General features: G+C 41.3%; 1 protein-coding gene across 3 annotated transcripts in view; it reads left to right on the forward strand.

The window, feature by feature from the left end:
• Positions 1–1,549, forward strand: part of LOC139530247 (ceramide kinase-like) — a 36,767-nt gene extending 35,218 nt beyond the window's left edge. For all 3 annotated transcript variants that reach the window (XM_071326462.1, XM_071326464.1, XM_071326463.1), the window contains exon 13: positions 1,045–1,549. In XM_071326462.1, the coding sequence (XP_071182563.1) occupies positions 1,045–1,132 (88 nt within the window). In that variant the 3' untranslated portion in view covers positions 1,133–1,549. The remainder of the gene's footprint in view (positions 1–1,044) is intronic.
• The last annotated feature ends 12,339 nt before the right edge of the window (positions 1,550–13,888 follow it).

A 13,888-nucleotide genomic window follows, 5' to 3' on the forward strand; every position in this document is an offset into this window, starting at 1 on the left:
AGCAAAAACTGGTTTTTAGAAATGTTTGCAAATTCATGACAAATAAAAAAACTGAAATACCTTATTGACATAAGCACTCAGACCCTTTGCTATGAGACTCATAGCAAAGACTCATAACCCTTTCTTAAATGGAAGAAGTTTGGAACCACCAAGACTCGGCCAAATCACCAAGACCCGCCCAGCCAAACTGAGCAATCGGGGGAGAAGGGCCTTGGTCAGGGAGGTGACCAATAACCTGATGGTCACTCTGACAGAGCTCCAGAGGTCCTCTGTGGAGATGGGAGAACCTTCCAGAAGGACAACAATCTCTGCAGCACTCCACCATTCATGCCTTTTATGGTAGAGTGGACAGACTGAAGCCACTCCTCAGTAAAAGGCACATGACAGCATGCTTGGAGTTTGCCAAAAGTCACCAGACCATGAGAAACAAGATTCTCTGGTCTGATGAAACCAAGATTGAACTCTGTGGCCTGAATGCCAAGCGTCAAGTCTGTAAGTAACCTGCCACCCTCCCTACGGTGAAGCATGGTGGTGGCAGAATCATGGTGTGGGGATTTTTTTTAGCGGCAGGGACTGGGAGACTAGCCAGGATCGAGGGAGAGATCCTTGATGAAAACCTGCTCCAGTGCGCTCAGGACCTCAGACTGGGGTGAAGGTGCACCTTCCATTTGGACAACGACCCTAAGCACACAGCCAAGATAATGCAGGAGTTGCTTCAGGACAACCGTCTGCATGTCCCTGAGTGGCCCAGCCAGAGCCCGGACTTGAACCCGATCGAACATCTCTGGAGAGACCTGAAAATAGCCGTTTTTGCTTTGTCATTATGGGGTATTGTATGTAAATTAATGAGGGGGGGGAACTATTTAATACATTTTAGAATAAGGCTGTAGCGTAACAAAATGTGGGAAAAGTGAACGGGTCTGAATACTTTCCGAATCCACTGTAACCCACTTCTGAAAGTGCAGTGCAGAAAATCAACATTTGACTTGATTTCCTACCTTTGTTTGCTTAAAACAATCTCTTCTTTGTCTTTTGCTCTTCCAGAGTGCACTGCCAGTTGATCAAGCTGTTTGCGCGAGGGATCGAAGAGCAGCCTGTGTTTGAGGACCTTCCCAACCCATGTGCAGTATAGATCCCCCCCCTCTGCTGCCCTACCCTATCAAAGTCACTGGAACAGTCCTACTGCATTTCAAAGGCTACTGCTGTCATATCCTTACCCCTGTACACTACCTTTTTCTGATGTACTTTGAGGTCTTTCAGACATCTGTTTTCTGGGGCCATTTTTGTTTGTCTGCCACATTTTAGAGGTCACAAGTTCACAGGTCAAAGAGTACTGGTGATGGTACACCTACAGAGAGGTTCACTATCCACATCCTGAAGAAGAAATTATGAAAATACTAAGCGGTATTGAATGAAACTCTTTTCCGCTCTCTTTTTTCAATAGAGCGATGTTAACCTAGCAATTAACATGCTGTTCAACATTTATAGAACTCCTCTTTGCATGTTTTACAATGTATGCTGCTCCAAATTATGAATAACTGTTACAACGTTTTGTTTATTTATTCATTTCGAGAAAACATTTAATTAGAGGATGTTTGAATTTTGCTAGCTGCTTGCACTTTTGTTTCAAATAGGCCGTATGTATTTTGACCTTATAAGCAATGCCTTGTTAGAGGTTATTTCACAGCACCTAAAAAGCATGAATTTGAATACATATGTGTTGATGATCGGATATTGGGTGAACCAGAGAACTCTCTAGGGCAGTGTTTCCCAACTCCAGTCCTCAAATACCCCCAGCAGTACATTATTTTTATTGTGGCCCCGAACAAGCACAACTGATTCTACTTGTCAACTAATCATCAAGCCCTTGACAATTGAACCAGGGGCCTCATTTATCAACCTTGCATACATGTCTTACTTAGTTCTGAGGTACGTGGAGATTCTAGGATTTGCGCACGCAACATATACGCATGTTGTCATTGTTAAATCAGAGCCATACGATATTTGTGGGTTTGTAAACGAGCACTAAAACCTGACTTGGAAAACGCCCTCCATTCACATTTTATGGTAACAAAAATTCCCAAATTTGCTGTATGATTTGGAGATGCTGGAGCTGGGCCAGGAAAGTTCCTAAAATAAATCGCAATAGCACATTTGATCACATTTCTGTACATGTGTGTGCAGAATGTTTAAAAATATATATTTTGCAGTGTCATATGCCTCCTATAGCGAGTGCCAAACACTGTCCACGCGTACAGCAAGATTGATTGTCCATTCGAAACATTTTAAAAGTAAATGCTACAGCCCACACTTCTATGCAAGAATCTAATTGTTGTTCAATATTTAGTTAATCAATAGAAGATAGAAACACAATCTCCTGCCTTGGTATAGACTCTGAGATGAATAGGCTATTATGTCTCGCCCCTGTCGCAAAGCAATACTGTGGCCTAGCCATACTGTCATATAGGCTATCAGTCTATGGTTGGCTATTGAATGAGTGATGGATAAATGGTAGCCTAATAATTGTTGCGAAGCGGGAATAAACCAGTCGTCAGAAAAGGAGAGATGTCCTGCAATATGATTTAGGTCTATATAATAAAAGTTAAATAAATATATTAGGCAACATGCTGCTATGCGATCTTCATACCAACGGCAAATGCATCTGTGTTATCGTTAGACCAACGTTTTAATGTTTTTGTTCGCCTAACATTCTTAGAATTCCTGTGCATCAAACACCCCAATTTCCGCCAAAATAACAATATTTGCTTGCAATACCACTAGAAGTTGCATGGTTTGAGATTTGCGTGGAGCTATGCATGCTTTCAAGTTCAAAATTGGTAAATACCAATCTTTACGGGAAAACTGGCGGATGCAATGTTTAGTCTTTTTTGTACGCATTTTGATAAATGAGGCCGCAGTTGTATTTGTTTGGGGCTACAACAAAAATGTGTGCTGTTGGCGGTACTCGAGAACAGGTACCAGATACCAGCCAGACTCTTACCTTAAAGGAGAAGCTCGTTTTTTTTTAAATATTTTGTTTTACAAACAAATCTGTATTTTGAATGTAAATGGCATGTTATAGAAGGGTCCAGACACTTTTTTTTTTTGGTGCGATTTCACGTGTTTGTGAGAAACCCCAAACAGAGATTCTCTCCCTCATCCTCGTTGTGCAATACGGGTGCTCTGGGAAAAAACATGAGTAAATGCTCCAAATACGTCATCTTTTAAACGATAATGCTCTCAGTATAGTAATGCAGGTCTTTAGATATTGTACACGTGTAATTGTGTCATTCCGAACTTTTCCGCAACGTTATATTCAGTTTTGTGAGACGAGTTTTTCCCATATCCAGTTGTTCAATTATCTATGTAGCCTGCTGCTAGAATGGACGGAGAGGTATCACTCCAGTCGCAACAAAATGGAATATAACGTTGCGAATAAAGTTCAGAATGACACAACTTCATGTGTACAATATTGGAATTTGGCTTCGAGGTCCCCTCGTTAAGGCCAGAAGTCACTAAAGCAGGTCTTAGTAACTGGTATCTGGGCCTTTGAGCCATAAAATTGGCCAATGGTGTCCTTAAGCGATTAAGATGTTTCAAATGTGTAGTCTATTTAACCCCTCTGGTAGAGTTTCTGCGAATCTCTTAGAGGAATGTGTCCGTCTCCCCTCTATCCATGTCTGTCTAATAAATAGTTGTTCACGTCATCTTTTGCATACAGCCTTTCTCCACACCTTGAACAGTTTTCAATTCTAAAGACCTCACTATACTGGGAGCTTTCCGGTTTCTAAAAGGACTTATTTGGGTGTTTTTGGAGCATTTTTTTCATGCTTTCTCAGAGCCCCTGTACTGCACAACAAGGATGAGGAAGTGAATCGCTGGTTGGGATAAAAAAAACGACATTGTCCTTTGATGTGACATTGAAACAAACAATCACCAAATCTAATGGTACACAAAATGTCCAGACTGGCAAGATTCACATGGGATGCTGAAAACTCAACAATGTAGCTCATCAACACAGTGTTTGCACTAAAACGTGTGACTTGGTACCATAAAAATAGTAGCTTTAGGCACATTTTACCAAGCTATCTCTGCCATTTGCTGCATTGTCATTCCAGGTTTAGATTCCTTGATATCTGAGGTATAGCGGTTAAAGGAAAATTCCACCCCTTAAACTATCTTTTGACATTTATTTCATTAGTCCATTGTTGATATTGTCTCAATGTTTTGCATGTCAGCAATCAAGTTTTCAAGATGTATAACTTTCAAAATACAGAAATACAGCCGATATGATGCATTTTGCATCAACTCATGCTGCATTTCAATCATATGACGCAAAATGCATCATACGGCTGTATTTCGAAAGTTAAGATATCTATCTAACTTGATTGCTGACAGGCAAAACATTTTGTACTAATGAAGCAAATACTAAAAGATTGTTTTTGGGTGGAGTTTCCCAAAAAGGTTTCTGGTTCGAGTTAGTTGAGAAATCAGATAATTTTTTTCTTGAGCAAGGAACCATAATTTCCCCTGTAAGGCGCTCTGGATAAGAGCATCTGCTAAAATGACAAAAAAAATTAACTGCATACCATATAATCCAGTGCTGCACATACTATGCTGGGTGTCACTGCCCTCCGCACTGTCCCGCTGGTCTTGCTGCTGCAGACTAGGAAAATTGTAGCAGTTGCTGAACATGAATATGCTGTGACAACAGTGACTAGCAAACACCACATGGCTGTTTTCCGCCCATCTGACCAAAATACGAGTCTCTACTGTATGCTACGGTGATGTAGCTTGGTTTAGACTCATTGTGCACTGATTTTTACTTTGGCATCCTCATTTGTGAGGAATCTTGGCTGCATTCACAATTCCTTTCTGACCATGCACTCTCTTCTCTGAATTGTCCACCAGGCAGCCATCAGGCAGATGGTCGTCCATCCATCCAAGTTCCTTTTAGCTTTAGCTCGGCAGAACAGAATTACGCTGATTCATCATCCACTGTGACATACACCCCTCCACCAGCACTAGGCACCCATTCAGTTTGGTTCACTTCCAGGCCCATTAGAAACTCTCTGTATCAGCGGGGCCACTCTTAATGCTGCATTCTTAATCTTGGAGGTGCACCCTCATTTATGCCGACCCGCTTTACATTATAGGAGTGCTGACTGTAGCAGAGTGCGGCTCCCCTATGGAGGGGAGAGCAGTGTGCGTGTGTCTGAGAGGCCATTACTCCACTAGAAATTGTGGGGCCCTAGCCGTCACCCCTAAGGAGTGTGTGTGTGGTGTCAATAGAGCGCTGTGGGAAGTGCAGTGTAAACGCAGCCACAGCATGGCAGAGGAGGCTTCACGAGGCTCAGCATTGCGTAGCACCGATCAACTTTGTCTTGTAAGGGTTCTCAGTGCAAGAGTAATGACACCACACACACACAGCACACTCTCGTTAGGTTACAACTGATATCCTGATTTATTGGTATGTTTTTACCAATAAAACCCTAAACAAGCGCACAACAGAAACCCCCTCTGTGATCTTGCAGGTTTCAAGATGTTACAGGTATGTAAACTCAGCAAAAAAATAAACTATTTTCAGCAAACTTAACATGTGTAAATATTCGTATGAACATAATATTTAACAACTGAGACAAACTGAACAAGTTCCACAGACATGTGACTAACAGAAATGGAATAATGTGTCCCTGAACAAAGGGGGGGTCAAAATCAAAAGTAACAGTCAGTATCTGGTGTCGCCACCAGCTGCATTAAGTCCTGCAGTGCATCTCCTCATGGACTGCACCAGATTTGTCAGTTCTTGCTGTGAGATGTTACCCCACTCTTCCACCAAGGCACCTGCAAGTTCCCAGACATTTCTGGGGGGAATGGCCCTAGCCCTCACCCTCCGATCCAACAGGTCCCAGACGTGCTCAATGGGATTGAGATCCGGGCTCTTTGCTGGCCATGGCAGAACACTAACATTCCTGTCTTGCAGGAAATCACGCACAGAACAAGCAGTATGGCTGGTGGCATTGTCATGTCAGGATGAGCCTGTAGGAAGGGTACCACATGAAGGAGGATGTCTTCCCTGTAACGCACAGCGTTAAGATTGCCTGCAATGACGACAAGCTCAGTTCGATGATGCTTTGACACACCGCCCCAGACCATGGACCCTCCACCTCCAAATCGATCCCGCTCCAGAGTACAGGCCTCAGTGTAACGCTCATTCCTTCGACGATAAACATGAATCCGACCATCACCCCTGGTGAGACAAAACCGCGACTTGTCAGTGAAGAGCACTTTTTGGCAGTCCTGTCTGGTCCAGCGACGGTGGGTTTGTGCCCATAGGTGACTTTGTTGCCGGTGATGTCTGGTGAGGACCTGCCTTACAACAGGCCTAGAAGCCCTCAGTCCAGCCTCTCTCAGCCTATTGCGGACAGTCTGAGCACTGATGGATTGTGCATTCCTGGTGTAACTTGGGCAGTTGTTGTTGCCATCCTGTACCTGTCTCGCAGGTGTGATGTTTGGATGTACCGATCCTGTGCAGATGTTGTTATATGTGGTTTGCCACTGCGAGGACGATCAGCTGTCCATCCTGTAGCACTGTCTTAGGCGTCTCAAGGTACGGACATTCCAATTTATTGCCCTGGCCACATCTGCAGTCCTCATTCCTCCATGCATAAGGCACGTTCACCCAGATGAGCAGGGACCCTGGGCATCTTTATTTTTGTGTTTTCAGAGTAAGTAGAAAGGCCTCTTTAGTGTCCTAAGTTGTCATAACTGTGACCTTAATTGCCTACCGTCTGTAAGCTGTTAGTGTCTTAACGACCGTTCCACAGGTGCATGTTTATTAATTGTTTATGGTTCATTGAACAAGCATGGAAAACAGTGTTTAAACCCTTAACAATGAAGATCTGAAGTTATTTCGATTTTTACGAATTATATTTGAAAGACAGGGTCCTGAAAAAGGGATGTTTCTTTTTTTGCAGAGTTTATGAAGAATGATGTGGAGGTCTGTCTATTTTGGTTGAAAGTGGAACATTCTAAGAAATGACTACATAAAGAGTATTTAAACCTCTGAATAATTGTGTGGACATGTTATTGACTGTGTTATGCCTGCTGCAATCGGCCAATGTAATGATGGTTTGCAGAACATTCATTTCCAACACTGATGCAATAATACATTGTCTATTCAGTAAAGTCAGAATGAATTGTCAGAGGCTTGAGGTCGTTTTGCATAGGAGACTTATAGGCTCTTTCACACAGCGGTTGAAGGAGACTAGAAATTTTAGGCATAATCAAATCCCGCTAATTCACAAAAACGCACACAGGAACCTATGATTATTAACATTGCACTTTGCAGATATCGCTCTGCCATTTCCTGGTTGCTAAAATTAATAGTTTGCCTGATGTCAGTTTATGTGACGAAATAAGCTAGTATAGTGTAGATAATAATTTTACCATCTAAACCACTGAAATGTATTTTCCATAACCAAAAATATTGTTGTTTCAGCTGTTTGAAGCTGGTGAACAAAACTAAATTAAAAGACGCAAAAACAAAACTTAAGAACGGCAAGAATAGAAATAGCGCACATCAAACAGATCTATCGCTTCTTTATCTACATAACTCACAAATTTGTTCGGTTCGCACAAAAAGTTATACTGCTACTTTATTTTAAATACATTGGAAATGCAGGTGATCACTGATGTTCAACTATATGAAATGCTGTGGGGTCGGAAGAGATTTGTCTAATCCATGTCATTTTGACTGAACTTGATTAACTTCCAGTTGACTGACAAGGTCAGAAGGAAGTAAAGGTTAGGGAACTTTAATACACTTGAGAGAAAATGGATACCTGCATTAAAATAATGGTGCCTAACCTAATAAAGCGGCGGGACCGCTTAGAAAGGATGTAGGCTACAGTTTATATCACAACAAATATAAAGGTATTTTGTGCCACAAATTAAAAGCAATTTGTTAGTAAAAAAATATATTTAAAATGGCAGGTCTACACACTTAGGGGGGAAATGACCTCGATACAGGGCTTTACCAAATCGATGAAAGCTAGCGGCCTGTCTCCGAGGCTTACAGCTCTATTATCAATACAGATATGTGACTCAAAGCCAGTGTGTGTCCTCTTATCTTGGACCTTCAATGACACCAAACGCTGGCGCATGCCCCGTTTTGTTGACGAGCACACATTTGTGAGGGAGGAGACAAACGAGACGCCACCTGGTTTTATGGGCTCGTTACATAAAAATGACAGCAGGGAGAAAAATAAAGCTACACCAGCGCTTTTATGCCACTGCCCCTGGCATGATGGGGAGATATTTCTACTCTCTACCCCTCCCAGCCGCCGTCTTTTCTCGCTGTTGTGATACCCGCCATACATTACGCACTATCTGGACCAGCATGACAATGAAGCAGGGTCATTTTCCACTTGCTGTTGCAAGTGGGTTCCAATCTCACACACTACACACACACACAACCTAGCTAGACACACACGCAAGCATGCGTGTGTTTGTGTGTGTATAACCCTCTCCACAACCCCCACACAAAGGGCTCTTCAATCTGTATTGCGGAAGTTAAGCGTAACTGCATGATTGAATGTTCCCGAGTTAGCGGAGACCGCAAACACGAGAAGTGCTGCACATGTATTCTCAATCTGAAATGACCTTTACATTTCTAGCCTGCAATCTGGAACGCTTCAGCGATACAGGTTGAATAGAGCCCTTACTGTAATAGACATGGTGAGATTCAGAGTGTGCCTGGTGAGAGAGCAAGATATCCCAACCAAACTCCAGTCAGTGTTTGGTGCTGTTTAGCAAGATGAAAAAGCAGCAGTTCACTTCTACGCCAGCCTTGATGGGGGTCACATGGAGAAACTGCTGCTATCACTAATCTCTCCATACTATCAGTCAACCCACTGAGCCACTGCAGTGCAGAGTTTATCTAGAAAATCCACATACGCTAGCAGGAACATAAGAGTAAACAGATTTGTCTGCCATTTACTGTCCTTACATCGATCATTCAGTGAAAATATTTCCAGGATGTGCTAATTGACCTTCCTGCTATGGCTGAGAAATTAGCAACTGGACTGTTTCACCGCTAAATGCAGATGGAATTGCACAGCTAATGATGCTGTAAAATATTCCAGTAGTGCTTGCTGTTACACACGCACACACACTGTCCTGTAAATTATACTACTAAGCATACATACTCATACGCATCTGTAATGGGTCGTGTCCCACTGCGGGTCTAATCGACTGGATCCATGATTCTTTTGGGAGCTCATCCATTGGGAACAGTGTTCATGAAAAGCCTGTGCTGCCATGTACTCCTTTTCTCATTGAAACGGTTAAAGGATCTGCTTCTGCTGAAGAGATGCTTGTGAAGAAGCTATATGACACAGTGAGGTCAATTCACCTAACGGATTATCATTGGATACTTTTGTGTGAGAGAGAGAGAGCAAGAGCGAGAGCTCAGTGAACAGGGAAAATTACCATATTGATCATGGGTTGGCTGCCTTTGTAGCAGGGAAAGCGGACCTTGGGTCTCTCCTCTCAAGCAATGAAAGATACATTTTCTCCATCTCCTCTCAACCCAGACCAATCAAAAGCTCATCCTCTCGCCACTCAGCCAATGAAAAACAGATTTCCTCTCTGCCCTCTGACGCTCACCAAAACACTATATTTAAATTTTCAGAAATTTTAGCAAATTATTATGATTCTTTTTTATATATTTTTTTAATGATAATCATGGCATAGGGTTGTTAAATGACAGACATGTATTTGTTTGAAATCTATCACCAGATGGTTTCATTTCAGAGAGACAAACAGTCAAATGTTGTTGCAAAATGCTATATATCCACCCCACTCTCAGATTTAAAAAAGTAGCACTGCAAGGTTTTACACAGTCAAATGTGACAAATAATACATGTTTTAATAAAGAACTATGCAAATGAATCATATGTGACATCAATATGTCTTTTTTATATATATTTTTTAATCAATACAGTAATATGAGATCTGTATGGAAAATACACAGGATACGCACATTCCATTCCAGCTAAACAATGGATATACTGTATAGCAGTATAATACATATCTAAAATATATCAATAAAAAATCTGAGAACAGTAATATTTTACAGACAGATAAAGGTACTCATAAGTATTCATTTCAGATGAAAGATGGATCGCCCAAAAATTTTATTTCTACAAAACCGTGTAGTTTACCAATAAAATGGTCTGACAGTGAAGTGGACATAAGCATTAATTTCAGATGGAAAAAACATACCGTAAGTGTTAAAAAAGTGTCTATATAGCATTTTGGAAATAAACTCTTAAAAAATATATAGAATTTGTAGCAGTGAACATTTAGCCGCAAATCTCGAAATGCAATGAAATAAAACTCCCTCAGCTACATTACTGAACCTCACATACGTCCCATTATCAGTAGAACCCTCTGTTTTCAGGAAACACCAATCTACGAGGTTGCAAACGGTATCATGACAAAAATGCAGGTAATGTATTCTCTGCCACTTCCTCTTCCTCATGTGTGGGTCTCAACCCACCAGCCAATCTCAGTTCTGCTGCCCCAGAGACCGAACCAGACTGACATGACAAAGAGTATTGCCCAGGTGTAAAATAGTAAATAATGGCTGCTTCTCAAAAAGTATTAAACTGTCAAGAGGAGTGAAACAAGGTTGTCCACTATTGGCATATCTATTTATTATGGCCATCGAAATGTTAGTTATTAAAATTAATTCCAACAATAATATCAAGGGGCTAGAAATCCGGGGCTTAAAAACAAATTTGTCATTGTATGCTGACGACTCATGTTTTCTTTTAAATCCGCAATTTGGATGCCTGCATAGCCTCATGGAGGATCTAGTTAATTTCTCTAGCCTCTCTGGATTACAAGTGTACTGTATCATATTACAAATCGGCGTGCAAAAAAATACAACTTTTACATTATTGTGTAGTTCACCAATAAAATGGCCTGACAGTGAAGAGGACATACTCGGTATTCATATCCCGAAAGAAAGAAACGAACTCACTACAATACATTTTAATAGAAAGTTAGCAAAAATATAAGATCTTGCTATTTGTGGATAAATCACCCTGATAAATTATTTAGTCGTATCCCAGTTTACCTATTTACTTATGGCCCTGCCTACACCAAACAACTTGTTTTTTAATGATATGAGCAAAAAATATCCCACTTTATTTGGAACAGCAAGCCAGATAAAATTAAACAGGCCTATTTATATATTGAATATGATTTCTAAGGGCTGAAATTATTAAATATTAAAGCATTGAACCAACCTCTCACTAAAGGCTTCAGTCATACAAAAGTTGTACTTAAATCCGAACTGGTTTTTCAGCATATTAGTATGGCTCACCCCGTGTTCAGAAATGTCCCTTTTCCCTTTATTCAGATTATAACCTCTCACTTTCGGTTATCTGAAAATGAAATAATCTCCAAAATATCGGTATTTTTAAAACAAGCCATAGAAAGCTGGTTGCAATGTATGTTTAATCCGCCAGTTAAGAAATAACAAATATTACAACAAATATTATGGGTAAATTCAAACATATTGATTGACAAAAAATTCATATTTTAGGGGGGAAAAAATTAAAAATGTTTTCATCTCGTTAATGATATCATGAATAGGACTGGTGGAGTTGTCACATGCAGCTAACACAAATAAATGGAAATGTCAGCTCTTTCCAAAATTAACAACGGATTGCAGCATTACCACAAAAATGGAAGAGGCAGGTGGAAGAGGGAGAAGGTAAGGAACTTGTCTTTCAGCCCTACATTAAAGACCAAAATTGGTTAAAGAAAATTGGGCGAAATAAAAAAGTATACCACTTTAATTTAAGGGCCCAAAAATTGACAGCTGCGCCATACAGGTTGCAAAATAGTTGGGAATAGATTTTGGAAGCGCTGATTCCATGGCACATTAATTACACCGTGCTTTAGGGTTTTCCTCTATAATTTGTCTTCTGTATCTAGATGTATCTGTTTACATTATTTATTTTATTTCAACTATTAGTTCGGGCTCTCAGAACAATTTTTTTGTATTGCAGTTGTATAGCTGTAGCTCTAAAAAATGACAGTTTATAAGCAAAGATCAGTCAGGCAAAGATCCTTTTCAGGAAACGAAACATTGTAAACCAACCTAATAAGGGAAAGGGGAAAAACGTGGGAAAAACAGTTCCAGTCCTTTCATGTAAGAAAACATTTCAGAGAATTGGAACATTGCCATAAAATCTTAACCTGCTCACCACACAGCTCCCCCACAGTTCAGTATTCAATACAGCGAATCGATTTCCCTCTGAACTTCAGCACAAATCTAATTTAGAAGGACAGTAAACAAAAAACAGTATTACCCCCACAGATGTTTCATTGGCCATAGCTGCAGCGGTCGACAGTGCCATTGGAGAGTGAATGGGCTGCCCAGGAGACCCCATTAATGCTAGTGATAAGCCCACAAAGGAGGAGTGCTGCCGCTGGAGCATTGTGAGACCACCTCCTGGCCTTTATGGTCGAACAGCACAAGGATAGTTCTGGCTTCTGTGCCCCAATGAAACATTTTTCACTTAAGGTCCTTCTCTCCATACAATACAATTACAAAGGAGAGCTTGCAAGAGTGAGAGCCCTTCATAATTCAATATTTGTGTGTTCAAACTATTGGTACATGTGAACACCCCCTCACAAGCCTGTCTATGCACGCGCACGTGCACGCTTACACGCACGCTTCCCACAAACGGAAGCCTTGCTTAACTCAGCTCAGATAAAGATTGGAATCTGAGAGTGGAATCTCAAATCAAGTTTGTCAGTTGGATTTCACATGGTAGAGGAGATGCTGGGAAGTAACAATTTGTCCAATTCAATGTCAATGTATTCTATTTCATCTTCAGAGTGTTATAAAAACCGGGAGATTGACCCTGTCTGACAGCGGAGACCTGTGCTGTTAACCCCCTCTTCCATCTCTCCTACATGCTGTCCGACCCTTGGTCTCCTCCCTGGAGCTGTGACACCTTTCCCCTCTTTTATCTTCTCCTCACATATCACTGCAGTTCTGCCTCAGATCTCAGTCATACATCCTGTGTGTCTCCAGGCAGACATCGGCTCAAAATGGCTGTCTTCAATCATCTTTGTAGGTCAATCGCTGTCACTCAATCTCAAATCGACCCCCATTCCTTATCTCCCAGGGCAGGAGTGTCAAACTAATTTTGCCCCGGGGGCCGCATTCGGTCTTCAACGAGGGCTTGTGGGCTGCACTGCAAATGTGTTATATTTCCTTGCTCCCACCTCCAAATATAAATAAAATATTTACAGTATATATATATATATATATATATTTTTTTTTTTTTACTCAAACCACCGCAGGCCAGATTGGACCCCCTCTGTATGTTTGACACCCCTGCCCTAGGCACTGGATTTGAAATGATAGGATAGGTATAAGCACATTCGATCATATCTCCTTCTATGGCCAAAATGTTATGCTTTCACACAACCTTCATCAGGGAGTGATGAAGTTTAGCCACCATTTTTTTGTCAATGTCACAAGCCTTCCCATATGAACTCTAACTGAAATCCAAGATCACAGAGATTATTTTGACTTTCAATGTGAAGGGTGTTGGTAGCAAAAGGAGAGTCCCTAATGGGTGAGGAGTAATATAGATTAAGAAGAAATTACTGTTTCTCTTGGCTGTATGTAGAGCAGTTGGAACGTAGCAGAGGCTGCTGTCCCGCTGTCCCGCCTATCCGGCCCTGGTGGCAGTGTCACAGAAAAGTTCTAGGAGCGTGGCCAAATGGCAGTCTGAATCACACGTCTGGGAGCCACCAGGGACATTTGCTGGGCACATTTAAGCGACCTGACTAA

This window comes from Salvelinus alpinus, chromosome 9 (assembly GCF_045679555.1).
Source record: "Salvelinus alpinus chromosome 9, SLU_Salpinus.1, whole genome shotgun sequence".
NCBI lineage: Eukaryota > Metazoa > Chordata > Actinopteri > Salmoniformes > Salmonidae > Salvelinus > Salvelinus alpinus.